The sequence below is a fragment of the Panthera tigris genome, chromosome B2, assembly GCF_018350195.1.
Source record: "Panthera tigris isolate Pti1 chromosome B2, P.tigris_Pti1_mat1.1, whole genome shotgun sequence".
Classification (NCBI taxonomy): domain Eukaryota; kingdom Metazoa; phylum Chordata; class Mammalia; order Carnivora; family Felidae; genus Panthera; species Panthera tigris.
In genome coordinates, this window is record NC_056664.1 from 57,828,936 (window position 1) to 57,844,681 (window position 15,746).

General features: G+C 33.1%; 1 protein-coding gene across 1 annotated transcript in view; it reads right to left on the reverse strand.

Annotated features, from left to right (window-relative positions):
• Window positions 1-15,746, reverse strand: part of EYS (eyes shut homolog) — a 1,764,056-nt gene that overhangs the window by 560,724 nt on the left and 1,187,586 nt on the right. The window contains 1 exon segment of the mRNA XM_042986616.1: window positions 11,027-11,177. Coding sequence (XP_042842550.1) covers window positions 11,027-11,177 — 151 coding nt within the window.

Sequence of the window (15,746 nt, forward strand, 5' to 3'; positions counted from 1 at the left end):
GAGAAATCAGAAACTAATTGAAGGCTCCTTTACCCTGGGGAAAGGTAAAACCAGATTTACTGAAACCAATAGGTCGATTCTGGACACCCTCTCAGGGAGATATTGCCTTTGGCATAGTGGTATACCATCTAGCTCCTAGCTTCACTCAGAGGTCTACATGTCCAGTATTCTGCACTTTCTTTCTTTGGTTTGTTTGTTTTTAATTTTTGTAATGTTTATTGATTTTTGAGAGAGAAAGAGACAGAGAGCAAGTGGAGTAGGGGCAGAGAGAAGGAGACACAAAATCCAAAGCAGACTCCAGGCTCTGAGCTGTCAGCATAGAGCCTTATGTGGGGTTCGAACCCATGAACTGTGTGATCATGACCTGAGGATTTCTACAGAAGTTATATACAAGAAAAAGAGAAAGGAATCGAAGCATATAACACAAAAAATACAAAGCATAAAAAACAAAAAATCAACAAAACACAAAAGAAGACAAGAGAGGAAAAGATAGAGAAAAGAACTACAATACTAACAGAAAGCAAATAAGAAATGGCAGTAAATTCTTCTCTATCAATAATCACTTTAACTGTCAATGAATTAAAAATCCTCATTCAAAACACAAAATCAACAACAGTGAGCTGGTTTTTTTTGAAAAGATAAAATTGGCAAACCCTTAGCTAAACTAACAAAGAAAAGATGACTCAAATAAATAAGATCAGAAATGAAAGAAGAGACATTACAACTGATGCCACAGAAATAAAAAGGATAGTAAGAGAATATTAGCAATTATATGCCAACAACCTGGATAGTCTACGAGAAATAGATAAGCTCCTAGAAATATACTACCTATCAAAACTAAATCATAAAGAAAAAGTCTGAATGAACAAATAACTAGTAAAATGACTGAACTAGTAATCAAAAACCTTCCAAAAAGAAAATCCTAGGACAAGATATATTCACTTTAACTTCTACAGAATATTTGAAGAATTAACATCAATTCTTCTCAAACTCTTCCAACAAATTGAAGAGGGGGGATCAATTCCAAACATGTTTTATGAGGCCACCATTACTCTGACATGAAAGCCAGTCACAGACACTACAAGGAAAACAAACTACCTGCTATATCCCTGACATAGACAGATGCAAAACTCTTCAACAAAATACTAGCAAACCGAAAAGGATCATCTACCATGAACAAATGTGATTTATCTGTAGGATGAAGAATGGTTCAATATACAAAAACCAATTAATGTGATATATCACCTCAAAAGAATAAAAGATAAAAATCATACAATCATCTCAATAGATGCAGAAAAAGGATTTGACAAAATCCAATGCCATTTCATGATAAAAACACTAAAAAAAACAAGGAATAGAAGGAAATCACTTCAACATAATAATGACCATACTTGACAGGCTTGGCGCTGACATCTTACTCAATAGTTTAAAATTGAAAGGCATTCATCTAAGATCTGGAATAAGACTGGGAGGCCTACTTTTGCTACATGCATTCACCGTAGTACTGGAGTTTTAGCCAGAGAAGTTAGGCAAGGAAAAGAAATAAAAGGCATTCCAATCAGAAAGGAAGAAGTGAAATTATCCCTGTTTTCAGACAACATAATCATATACAGAGAGAAAACCCTAAAGATTAAAAAAAAATAGAACTAATGAGGTCAACAGAGTTGCAGGATACAAAATCAACATAAATAGTTGGTTGCTTTTCTATACACTAAACAAAATCTATATGAACAGGAAATGAGAAAAATAATCCCATTTAAAATAGCACCAAGAGGGGCACCTGGGTGGCTTAGCCAATTAAGCATAGAACTTCGGCTCAGGTCATGATCTCGCAGTTTGTGTGTTTGAGCCCTGCATTGGACTCTGTGCTGACAGCTCAGAGACTGGAACCTGCTTCGGATTCTGTGTCTCCCTCTCTCTCTGCCTCTCCCAGGCACTCTCTTTGCCCCTCCCAGGCACTCTCTCTCTGTCTCTCTCTCAAAAATAAACATTAAAAAATAAATAAATAAATAAAAAAGCACCAAAAGAATAAAATACCCAGGAATAAACTTGCCTGAGAAGGTAAAGACTTGTTATAAACAAAACTACAAAACACTGATGAAAGAAATTAAACAAAATACACACAAAAAATGTAAAGACATCCATATTATAACAACAGATTATTAGATTTCATATTGTTAAAATGTCCATATTACCCAAAACAATCTATGGAATCTATACTCAATGCATTCTCTATCAAAATCCAAATGGTATTTGTGAGTTTCTTTTTTCAGAAATAAAATAAACATTTCAAAATTTATATGAGGGGCACCTAGGTGGCTCTATTGGTTAAGTGTCCAACTCTTGATCTCAGCTTAGATCATGATCTCACAGTTCATGGGTTCAAGCCCCACATCAGGCTCTGCACTGATGGCACAGAGCCTGCTTGGGATTCTGTCTCTCTTCTCTCTGCCCCTTACCTGCTTGTGCTCTATCTCAAAATAAATAAATAAACTTAAAAAATTAAAAATAAATAAAAATTCATATGAAACCACAAAAGACCATGGAAAGCCAAATCAATCTTGAAAAATAACAGAGCTGGTGGCATCACAATTTCTGATTTCAAATTATATTACAAAGATAACAGTAATAGTAACAGTATGATACTGATATAAAGACAGTCATGTAGAACAATGGAACAGAATAAGAGAATTCAGGAATAAATCCATGCATATGCAATTAGCTGATCCTAAACAAGAATACCCAGAATGCACAACAGGAAAAGGATACTGTCTTCAACAAATGGTACTGGGAAAACTAGATATCCACATGTAAGCAAATAAAACTGGACCCTTACCTTATACCATAAATAAAAATTAATTCAAAATTGATTAAAAACATAAACTTAAGACCTTAAACTATAAAACTCCTAGAAGAAAACATTAGGGAAAACAACATGACATTGGTTTTGACAATATTTTCATCGATACGACACTAAAAACACAGGCACCAAAAGCAAAATAGGTAAGTAACTATATCAACTAAAAAGCCTCCATACAGAAAAGGAAACAATCAACAGAATTAAAAGGCAATCTATAAAATAGGAGAAAATATTTGCAAACTATATATCTGATAAGGGGTTAATCTCCAAAATACATATGGAACTCCAACAACTAAATAGTTAAAAAAGCTAATAACCCAAGTTAAAAAATAAGGCTTTTGAATAGACATTCTCCAAAAACATACAATGGTCAACAGTATATGAAAAAATGCTCATAATCACTAATCATCAGGAAAATTGCACACCAAAACCAAGAGATATCAAGATACCATCTTATACCTGTCAGAATTATATATATACATACATATGTATATATATACACATATATGTGTATATATGTGTATGTATTTTATTTACATATGTATGTATATATATGTGTGTAAATGTGTATGTGTGTGTGTATGCCACAAATGTTGGTGAGGATGTGGAGAAATCAGAACCCTTGTGCATTGTTGGTGGAGCACAAAATGGTGCAGCTGCTATGGAAAGTAGCATGGAGATTCCCTCCCAAATTAAAAATGAAACTACCATATAATCCTGCAATCCCACTTCTGGGTATTTATTCAAAAGAATTGAAATCAAGATCTTGAAAAGACCTATATTCATAGAAGCACTGTTCACAATAGCCATGATGTGTAAATAATTTAAATGTCCACTGACAAACCAATAGATAAAAAAAGGAAATTCTGTAATAAGTGACTACATGGATGAAACAGAGGACATCAGGCTAAGTGAAGGAGTCCAGGCACAGAAAGACAAACGTTGAATGATTCCACTTACATGAGGCAGTATATGTGTCCTTGTATTCAAGTAGAAGAATTTCACCAGTGTGTATCCCTAAACTGGAAAATTTTGTTTAGGATATGAACATCTTCCACTTTATAGATGATACTAAAAAGGATTTTCAATGCAGATTAAAAATGTACTAAACTGTCTCACTGCAGGTGCAATCTTCATGCTTGTTATAATAGGAAGCAAATGTGCAGCTAGATTCTCTCCTTTTGCCAAGGGAAAACATTGGTTCTTAACAGAATGCTGACAATATTCCTTCATTCACCATCATGAGCTTAAATAGAGGTAGTCATTTCTCTTATGAGTTTATCAATGCTTTACATGTCAGAAAAACTAATAGATGGTTGTCAGCCCTTATTCTTTATAGATCCTATTTTAGCAGGGTTGAACAGCTCCTCTTTCTTGAAACTTGCTCTTCTTCTGCATTCTATGATTACAGCACATTTTCTCAGTTGTGCTCTTAATTCCTCAGCCTACTTTGCTGTTGGATACTTAATTACCTTCTCAGTCTTCTCCAGGACTTTGTTCTGATTCTTCTCTTCTTTCTCCTCCCTCTCCCCTGAGGTTATCTTATCTAGTCACATGTACTTGTTTATTATTTTTTCTCATTCATTTATTTATTTACTTTTAGCTTTTATTTATTTATTTTGAGAGAGGGTAGGGGCAGAGAGAGAGGGAGAGAGAGAAAATCCCAAACAGGCTCTTCACTGTCAGCATGGAGCCCGACATGGGGCTTGAACTCACACTCCGCAAGATAAATTCTGTTTTTATTAGTGATTGACTTCAATGTGAAAAAAGAAGAACTATCATCTTTATAGAACATATTTTACGTTATCAACTTTTGAAGAAAGAAAAAAATATCCACTAAGGGATTAACAATAGTATCTACTTGTATAATTATCTTATTTCCTTTAATCTTTTGAAAATTTTTCTTTCATCTTTTGAAAAAATTTTCCCCTGGTGTGTTTCAATTTATTTCTGACTGATTACCTAGTATTCATATAAAATATTACCTGAGCTGAAACCAATAGTTGGATGCTTAACTGACTGAGCCACCAGGCGCCCCTCATCTGGTCACATGAATTTAAATGCTACATGCTGAGAATTCCCTGAGTTATGAACACAAGTGTTACCTTGTTCATTCTTGCAAGCCTCACAGATACCTCACTTGAAGTGTCCAAACTAATAATCTTCTCATTTCCCCCAAATCTGTTCTCCCAGTTTTCCTCATCTTAGTAATGGATCCATCGTTTTGTTGCTTAAGCCACCTGAAGCCTTAGACTCATGCTTGATGTCTCCTTCTGACTTCCTCATAGGCTCATGAGTGCAGACTTGCATGTATTTTTTTTCTATATTTTCTAATGAGATAATTAGGGTGAGGTAGATACAATGGTAAATATAAGCCAGTGTTCTTGAATAAATGGAACTATGATTAAATGTACACAGAACTTTTCAAAACTAGAAGCAAACATAAATAGAGGAATTCAAGAGAGATCCTTAAAATGTTGGAACCATATAGATTAAGAAAGGATCCAGAGTAGGGACGGACTCAGAGATAGGTCCTCCCCAACTCCTGGCAGCGTTTTGCACAGATATCAAGAAATAGAGGCAAAAGTGATAAAGATATGGGTCGGAGCAAAAAAACAGAAGAGCAGTTTGCAGAGGAAGGTGGAACTGTGGGAGGAGAATCTGTCTTTGTGTTGAGTAGGAGCCAGTTTTTGCGGTACAACTGAGCGCGGCTCAGTCCACAGTGGATTATTGCTTAAGAAAGGCATGTCCTCGTATGGGAATAAATTAAAAGTGAGTCTTATATGTGCAAGGAATGAGAAATAATTCTCATGGGTCTTCATCTGAAAATTTGTTGATTTGTTGCCAAATGCCACTGATGGCAAAATAGACAGCTAAGGGCTTAAATGGCACTGCTGCAGACAGGCCGAATGAATAAGTGAATGACTTAACACATAACCTCCAGAAGAAGCAATGGTTTTTGAAATGTTGCAATGCAACTCTTATGTCTCTATTATTTTGCTTATGCTTATCAGAGATATACGTTACATATATGCTTATTTAAAACACTTTTGCTTGGGGCGCCTGGGTGGCTCAGTCGGTTAAGCGGCCGATTTCGGCTCAGGTCACGACTCACGGTCCGTGAGTTCGAGCCCCGCGTCGGGCTCTGTGCTGATAGCTCAGAGCCTGGAGCCTGTTTCAGATTCTGTGTCTCCCTCTCTCTGACCCTCCCCCATTCATGCTCTGTCTCTCTCTGTCTCAAAAATAAATAAATGTTGAAAAAAAAAATTTTTTTTTAAATAAAAATAAAAAATAAAACACTTTTGCTTATTATAGTGATTTTCTTTTTAAGATCAAATGGACAGAAAATAAGGTCAAGGTAGAGATTAACGGTTTTGTTTTGTTTTGTTTTGTTTTTCACCATTTACCCAACCCAAGAGGGCTGAACGTGGCCATCTTTTAAAAATTTTTTTCACTGGTGTGTTTCAATTTATTTCTGATTGATTACCTAGTATTCATACAACAAATATCTTGGAAGAGCTCAGAAAGGTGGACAAGCATCCTCTGTAATAGTCTATCATAAACAATTTACTGAGGTGTCATTTCCTCTTTAAATTGATAATGAATTGTGATGAGTAATATAAACTACCAAAATATTTTAACAGAAAGGGAAATATAGATAACTGAGGTGACTTTTTCATTTATTCTTCAGGAATCAATCACAACTTCCAAAGGAGAATTCTGTCATTCTGTGTTAGATTATTAATTTAAAAGTCACTTTTTTGGCTAAATGATTTTTATGGAAGATGATTGACAGGGTTTTTTGTAAAAGTGAATGGCTTTATAGCAGATTAATTATTGAATATGTAAATCAATGTTTTAAACATACAAAAAGTAGGTAATACTTATTTGCTTTACAAAAGTATTCTTATTTTCTCAAGGGATTCACTTAAAATTTTAATAATTATTGGACTCATCTATTATGTTGAAATTAAAAATTAAAATGAATATTTAGATTCTTTAATCAATCATTGTTATGAACTCAGAGTCTGTGTCCCCCTAAAATTCACATTAAAATCCTAGTCCTCAATAAATTGGTATTAGGAGGAGGAGGTCTTCAGGAGGTGATTAGGTCATGAGGGTGGTGCCCTTACAAAAGAGATCCCAGAAAACTCTCTCACTTTTTCTGCCAACGTTGAGGACACAGTTAGAAGACAGCAGCTGTCTATGAACCAGAAAAGGGGCCCTCACCAAACTCCAACCTGCCAGCACCATGATCTTGGACTTCCCAACCTTCGTAACTATGAAAAATTAATGTTTATGGTATTTTTGTTATAGCAGCCCAAATGGATTAAGTTAGTCACTGAGTCTTCAAAAATTCCTATCCTATATAAAAGTATATGCTACCATAAATTCTGTTTTTAATATTAGTGGTTGACTTGAATGTGAAAAATAACTAGCATCTTTACAGAACACATTTTATGTTTTCAATTTTTGCAGAAAGAAAAAAAATCCTCTAGAGGATTAACAATAATATCTCTTTGTATAATTATCTTATTTCCTTTTATATTTAGCAAAGAGAAAAGTTGGTACCACTGTAACTTGGCTTGTGCTTTGTTAAAGAATTAAGGCTTGGTGTCCTTAAGCAACTTAGACCCAAGGCAGGAGCACATGCATTGAAAAGTATAAAACAATTAATGCACTACTAGGGAAAAGTGTTTTCCTACACCAGAGAGGGGGCATTTACTCTCGGACTTTGGAAGTTATCATCATTTACGGTCCTCAGGGGGAAACAGTTTTTCACACTTCAGGCACAAAACTGAAAATGCCTAACTGTTTCATTCTCTCCTCCCTACTGAGCTCTGTGTGTTTTTGTTAAAGGAAACATTAAACAACCTGTCAGCATATACGCATTGGATTAGGGGCTCTGATTACGTGGAGGGGCTCTAGCCAGTATAGAAAGACATTACTGGAAACTTAGAGGCAAGAGAATAAGTGTAACTTAGTACTTATTGGCTTGAAGACTCAACTATAGTTCTCTTTCTTAGTGTTTAATACTGCAAACCTGTTGTTTTTAATTTTCTGAGTACTGACAACCCACTGTGCTTAAACAGCAGCTCTTAATCAGAACACAATAATTAGATAGTTACAGCCTGCATGATACTTAGATATTCAAAGGGGCCATACTGCACAGAAACAAGTTCACAAAGCTGTTTCTGTTTTCTGATTCATATGATTTCTCTTTAAGTATTATCATAGACATTTTGTATTTTGCTTGTATCAATCATTCAATATATAGCAATTTAAGTGAATGTCACACACACATAACATACATAAGTACTATGAGAGAGTAACAGTATAAGAATAAAAATTCAATAAGGAACTGACATAAAATCTTCCAAATACAGGAACACAGCATATTTAGCAAGGAGGGAAAAGTTGCTTAGTTAGCAGTCCCTTTAATTTCAAGGTAACTTCACTGGTCTACACACAAATTTCTCTAAATTGATTGTGACAAATGTCCAGTTGTTCTATATCACAGAATGAGAATCAAGTTTTTATGAGAGTATCCCTTAGTTAATGCTAATCCTTTCTAACAAAGGTTTGAATGACAAAGTCTTCAGAAGATAGTCAGTTATTACCTATTTCTGCAACTCTACTTTGATACTCTGTCCTCCCCTAGATAACTACCTTTCTCTTTTTATTAATAAGCTTCTAGAAACAGTAATCAAAAATATTTCTTCTTCCATTTATTCTTCCTTAAAAAGCTATTTTTCTTCCTGCTCTTATTGTTCTTCTGAAACTGCTGGTTGACCTTTTGTAGCTTTGGTGTTGAACATATACACTCCTTTTGGAAACTCTGTCTTTGTGACATATTTCCCCTTGTTCTATTACCAATTCCTCTACCCTTTAACCGTTTTTGGGTGCCCCTCTTCTTTAGCCCACTCTTAAATTGCTGATCTCCAATAATTAATCCTCTCTTCTCTCATTCTACAAAAACAATCCAATCAGTGATCGTGGCTTCCACTATCACATGTATAAAGACTCCCATAGTCAGGATCTCTTAAAAACTCAAGGCCCATATTTCAAATGACTTACTCTATACCACAATGTCCCGTTGGTAGGATGATATGCAACAGGAATGTACTGATGCAATGGATTGATGAATTAGTGGCATGGCAAACCAGCTGGTAATATTTGAAAATCATCTCTACCAAAAATTAATGCAAATGCAAAAATGAACTTGCCATCTTTATAAATAATCTTGTGATCCCCATCTTTTTTAAGACACTATACATTCTCTGCTTACATAAGACAAACTGGTAATTCAAATTCCACTTTTTCCATTTTTTTCCTATAATTATTATGAGCTCGATAGCTTTCATAGTCATCCTCTCACCCTTACTGTCACAACACCATTTCTTGTTTAATTATTCCTATTACCTAACTTTATCAATTCTTGACCTGTAGTCTAAATACCTCCAGTCCTCTGCTTCAGGTGCTTCAGAGTAAAAACTATTAAAGATCACTACTTGTTCAAACTTCTTAAATGGCTCCTACAGGCACCAGTATAAAAACAGATAATATTTTATATTTTATACAGGATCCATGATGCTCAGACTCCTGCCTTTTCCAACATCAAGTCTTCCTTCTGCTCATTTCACATCAAACTCCATGCCTCCACAATTAGTGAGTTATTTCCACTCCCACTCCCCCTCTCCTAGGTCTTTCCATTACCTAAGCCTGAGTGTGTGACATTTTGTCTGCCTGGAATGACAGCCTACATATTACTTACCTGGTAGGCACTTGATCATCCCTCACATCTATGCCTAACTACAAACCCCCTTATTCCCCTAGGGAGACTAGGAGGTTCTCTTTTCTGTTTTTCTATACTGCTCCTGTATCCTCAACAGAGTAATAGCTCTTTGAGTCTTGAGAACTTGCAGTTAATTAATCTTTGCCCACAAATATTAAATTCTATATGAGAACTCATCTTTTACTTGGGATGTATATATACATAAATATATATATGTGTATATATATATGACTAAAGATTCATTTATGTAAGTTTTTTGTAATCCTATCATCCATTCTTTAATTGATCATACATTTACAAGATGTTCTATGGACACCTACTATGTGACAGAAACTGTCCTTGCCTTGAGGTATAAAAAGGTAAACAAAACAGAAATGTGTTACTCTTATAGAGCTTATAGTCTTGTTATATCTAGGAAAAAGTCAGTGAAGTGTATTACCATAGAAAAAGTCACAAAAAGTCTAATGGAGTAAAGCTGAATTTAAAATAACGTCTGCATGCTTACAGATAAAGAATTCCCTTATTTCACTGAAGGCATATGCATCACATCAACTATGCAAGTGACTTTCGTTCTTTATGTAAATTTGCTTTGAATTTTTTTAGCTTACCAATAGTAGATTTATACCCAATTTATATTACTTGTGGGGCTTCGAAATAATAGCATTTTAGATCTCCAGTATTTTAAAATAGTATGTTCACATAAGTAAAGCACAATTGTAAATACAGTAAGAGAAAAGATGTAATAAGCTATTGGTACACTTAACAAGCAACCCTAAATTGTGAAAGTAATTCTCCATAATAACATAAAATGGAGCCAATGATCAATAACATTTAAGTCAGCATGAAAGCTCTTATCCAAAAATATAGGTTAATAATGAAGACAATAAGCTAATTATCTAAATGAAAATTTAGAGTACGGGTTGGCATATGCACAAACCTCTGCAGAGAACATTTTTACATTTTAAAAACCCAATATGAAGTGGAGACTGAGAATGGTCTTCCAGATCCATTTCCTGAATCAGATTTGTGGTGTGTTCTTGAGCCGACCCCCTCATATATCCAAGGAAATCACTAGCATAGGAGTGAACAAAAGCCCATATGTTTAAAATTATCATTAAGTATAATGCACATGTATAAGATGTATGTATGTATATAAGATGGGAAAGCAGCCTGACAACCAAAGCAATTCTGTACAATGAGAACAGTAAACTTTTAGTATGCTTCAGTAGGATATCTTAGTAGAATTGTTCATGTTCTCTTTTCAAAACCATGAAGACAGCTTCATCAACTAGGAAACTTTTCTAAAATTTTGCAATCTGTTTTTCATACAATGACATAATAAATATATTTTAAGATATCAATAGAAATACCTGGTTTGTTCCACGAAGATATGGAAAACCACCAATAAAGACAGATCCTGATTCTGGCAAGGGTTTTCCAGATATATGATTGATAGATTCACTTGTTTTCATAGTCTTTCCTAAAATAGTCAGTTCAGCTCTACATGGATCAAATTCTTGCCTGCAACCATTTAGGGAAAAAATTTATGGTTTTAGCATGTGTTGTATAAACATTTGACCAATTAATTAAGCTATTAACAAAAGAAGAAACATTTAAGTAAACAGATTATCTCACCATAAAGCCAACAAAGTTATCAGTAGATTAATCTGTTCTAAATTAGAAACCCTTAATGTTTTAAGTACATAAATACAAAGTTAAATTTTGACAAAACAACAAATTGTGGCAATCACTTAATGAAATAAATTCTGATAATAAATGGAACATTCCCATCACTGACTAAAATGACATTAAGAGCATAATATTCTACTTCAGTTTTTTACATTGTCTAATTTTCTGTGTGAAAAATATTGAAAAGAATCAGGTTTAAATATGGTTATCCAGTGTACAACATACCTTTGACTATAGGAGTGTGTGTGTGTGTGAGTATGTTCCCAGGCACTCTATTTTATTGGTCTATACTTCTACCCCTGTACCAATATCACACTGTCTGAAATACTGATACTTTTTATTAAGTCCAGATATTTGAAGTATAAATCCTCTTACTTTGTTCATCTTTTTGAATTGAGATTATCAAAAAAAATTTTTTTCTCTTTATTGTGATGAATTATGCTGTTTTTTTTAATGTTTGAATGCATTCCTGAAATAAATTTACTTGGTCGTAATGTATGTCAATTTTACATAACACAGGATTCACTCTTCTATATATTAAGGAATATATATGTTAAACAGAGTGATTGGCCTCAGGCCTCCTGTCTTGGTATTACTCTTATTAAATTTTGGTATCAAGATGATGCTGTCCTTATATTATTTCAGAAAGTTAATAAAATATTGACGTTATCTCTACTTTTCAATATTTGTAGAATTCACTAGAACAGCCCCCTGGACTTGGAGTTTTCTTTGAGGAAGTTACTAAGGATGGATTTAATGTATTTAATCAATGCAGATATATATGTATTATCACATCTATTTCACTAAGTTGTGTTTTTTTAGAAACATTTTCATTTAACCTGAATTCTCAAAATTACTGGCATAAAATACTTTTATTTATCCAAAATATTGGCATAAAATGTATTTATGCCTAACATTATTGCCAGTAAAGATGTAATTGGTGTTGAGACTCTAACAATGTCTCTCTTTCGTATAATATTGGCTATGTGTGCTTTTTCTCATTTTATTTCTTTTGCAGATTAACCTTGGTAGGGAGTAGCCAATTTCAAAGAACACACTTTTGGCATTGTTGATAGTTGCCATCCTATGTTTATTTTCTACTCCATTAGCTTCTGTTCTTATTTTTATGATTTTCGTCTTTTCACTTTCTTTGGGCTTAATTTACTCTCCTGCTTCTAGGCTGTTTAATCTAACATAAGCTCTCAAGATTGTAAACTTCTAAGAATAAATTTAGCTATGCACAAAAAGTTCTTCCTCATCATCTATTCAAAATATTTTCTAATTTCTTTTGTGATTTTTTTGTTTGTTTGGCCCAAGATTATTCAGAACTGTACAGGGACTTCCTGGTTATCTTTTATATTATAAAATACTATAAAAGCTCAAATCAAGCTTATTCAAAGAATATTCTGTTTGCTTCTGATTCTTGAAATTTATTCACTTAGGCTGCATAGCCCAGCATATGGCCAATTTTAGAAATGTTCTCATGACCCCAGAAAGTGTGTTCTGTATATGTGAATACACACACACACACACACACACACACACATTTACACATTTTTGTAGTGAATAAAGAATAGGAACAATGAGATAAATCATATCTATAATGCATATACATTTTTTCTTAAAAAATATTTGGAGGTTTTTTTTGCATCCTCCTTTTATCTATATCATGATACAAAGTTAATAAAACTAAGACCATGTGTAACATGGCAGCCAATATTAATGCTATGATAAAGAAAGTTCTGAAAAGTTTTTGAAAAGATCATGCTGTTCTGTATATTAAGAACATGGGAAAAAATGTACTGAACATTTTTAGAACCCATTTGATATTCTTGGATGCTGTATTTAGAAGCAAACTAGAAGCTTTCTGGGTTAATTACTTCTTACAATTAAGCTGTTAAAAATATCTTAGGGAGGATACAGCTTCTAGGAAGTTATTCATTAAATGATAAAAATAAAAAGCACAACTACTTTTCTCCAATCAATCTTTAAATTTTAATGTTTGGAAAAATATTTCATACTGTTTTGTGATATTGAAATAGTATTAGCAATTATTCACTAAGACTTTGTTAATGAACAAATTTCCCATATTTCATGAAGCAAAGGAAACCCATTAAGCCATCAAACATATTTATTTGGCTGTTGATTATAGCTATAATAACTGAAAAGATAATATATATACAATACATACATATTCATGAATCACTGAATAAAGCCACTAAGATCTTTGAAATTTACTGTTAAATTTTGTTTTTAAAAATAATCAACAGGGTAATCATATTTAATTTTGTTTTTATAATTATATCAATAAAATATAGGTCAATAATTATACATCTAAATTAAATTTTTCTGATGTGCATAATTTCTCTTATGTGACTACATAACATATTGTTGGGTATTTAGTTTCTAAGATTTTAAAGTGATAAATGTGTACATGATACTAATTTATGAGGTCATATCACTCTTATTTAATCTTAGGAAATGTTCCCAGAAGTAAATGTTTAGTTTTATATTTCTACTCATATAAGATCTATTAGTATTTTCAATATATTCTCTGAATGAAAATCCTTCCCAACAAAGAAATAAATATTTGCCTATATTTTATGTTTATACATGGATTTGAAGGTCACTAATATTCACAATAATATTTTATGTATATAGTATTTCTTCACTTCGTATTTTATAGGTCTTCAGTGTACTTGATTCCAAATATATTTCTTTAATTACTCTAGTGGACAATTTATTTTAATATTTGGTATACCAAGTATTCTCTGTTCGAACTCTTCTTAAAAGATTTTTTGACACTTCAGCATGTTTATCATTAAGAATCTATTTTTTATTCCAAACGTTGTCTGTGGCATTTTTAATCAAGAACAAAAGTTACTCTACATTCTAAAATTTCAAGGAATACACATGTACATACAGGTGTGCGTACACATCTGCATATATGTATCTAAAATACATATACATATGTATTTACATATTTATATTACAAATTAGAATATTTTATCCTAATGAGAAGAACATTTTTTTGTCTTCCTTTAAAGATCTGTATTTAGCCCATAGTCAACAGTGGTGTTTACTCTTGTGGATCTGACTAGAGAATAATGAAAAAGTGTGGTATAAAATACATATTAATTCAATACACAATGGTTCTAAGTTGTGCAATAAAGACTACACACAAATACAGAGTAGAAATATCCCAGAACTGGCCTCTGTGTGACTATGATGATTACGAGAGGAAGAGTGAAGAATAAGAGATATTATAGTGTGAGATTTTGAGAGATGGTGAAGGTTAGAAGCGAAATGAATAAAGTGGAGTTTTAAGGGCTTTGTCTGTCTATAGTTGAGAATGAGAGTTCAGTTCAATACCAGATCTTTAAGCTTCACTACTTTAAGCATGTGGAACATGCTATTCTGTATGGAGATTATAGTTCATTCACTACAATGTCAACAGTATAAGGAGACAGAGGCCTTTGTTATGTTACTCCTATATCCTCATACGTACAACAGGGCCTTGTATGTGGCAAACACTACAGTATGTGTTGAATAATGAGCAGTTTTGCAAGACACTATCTGAAATAAAATAGGTGCTTAATGAATGACAGCATTTTTCTTTTGAAGATAGCATGTACTTTATTCTATTTATTAGAAGATATTTCATAAAATGCTGAAAATACCAAAGAGGAAAAAGGCACAATAACCTGCATTTATCAGAAGGAACCATTATAACTGTATTGTAATTTAAAACTGTCATTTTATTACAGAATGTTCCCTGAAGTTGGGAATGTAACATATAAACTCTTTTGGAGTTTGCCTTCTTTGTTAATTTAATAACATAAGACATTTATGTATGTTAATGTTATTCCAAACTATTAACTTTCATGAATGTATAGTAATAGTTCATATGTCTGTACTTTATTTCTAAAATGTTCAATCATTGATATTTGGGAATCTTTGTATTTTCACTCTTTTCTGTAAAACTAAAATATATGACTGTTTCATGCATCTTGATACACACATCGATGTATTAGGAAAATTTCTAGAAGTTAATTTGTGGTATATAAGCTTTCTCAACATTTCCATTATATGTTCCTAAATTTTATTCAAAATTTTTTCTCAATCTACTGTCTGTGATGGTTAGTTTTGTGTGGCAATTTAGCTAGGTTACAGTCTCCTGTTATTCAAACACTAATCTAGGTGTTGCTGTTAAGGCATTTTGTAGGTGTGGTTAACATCTACAAGCAATTGACTTTAAGTAAAGGAGATGACCCTTCAAAATTTGAGTAGACCTCATTCATCAACTGAAAGGCTTTACAAGCAAAACTGAAGTTCCCTTGAAGAAATTCCACCTGTGGATTGTAGCATTAGCCCCCACCCAGAGGTTTCCAGTCTGCAGAC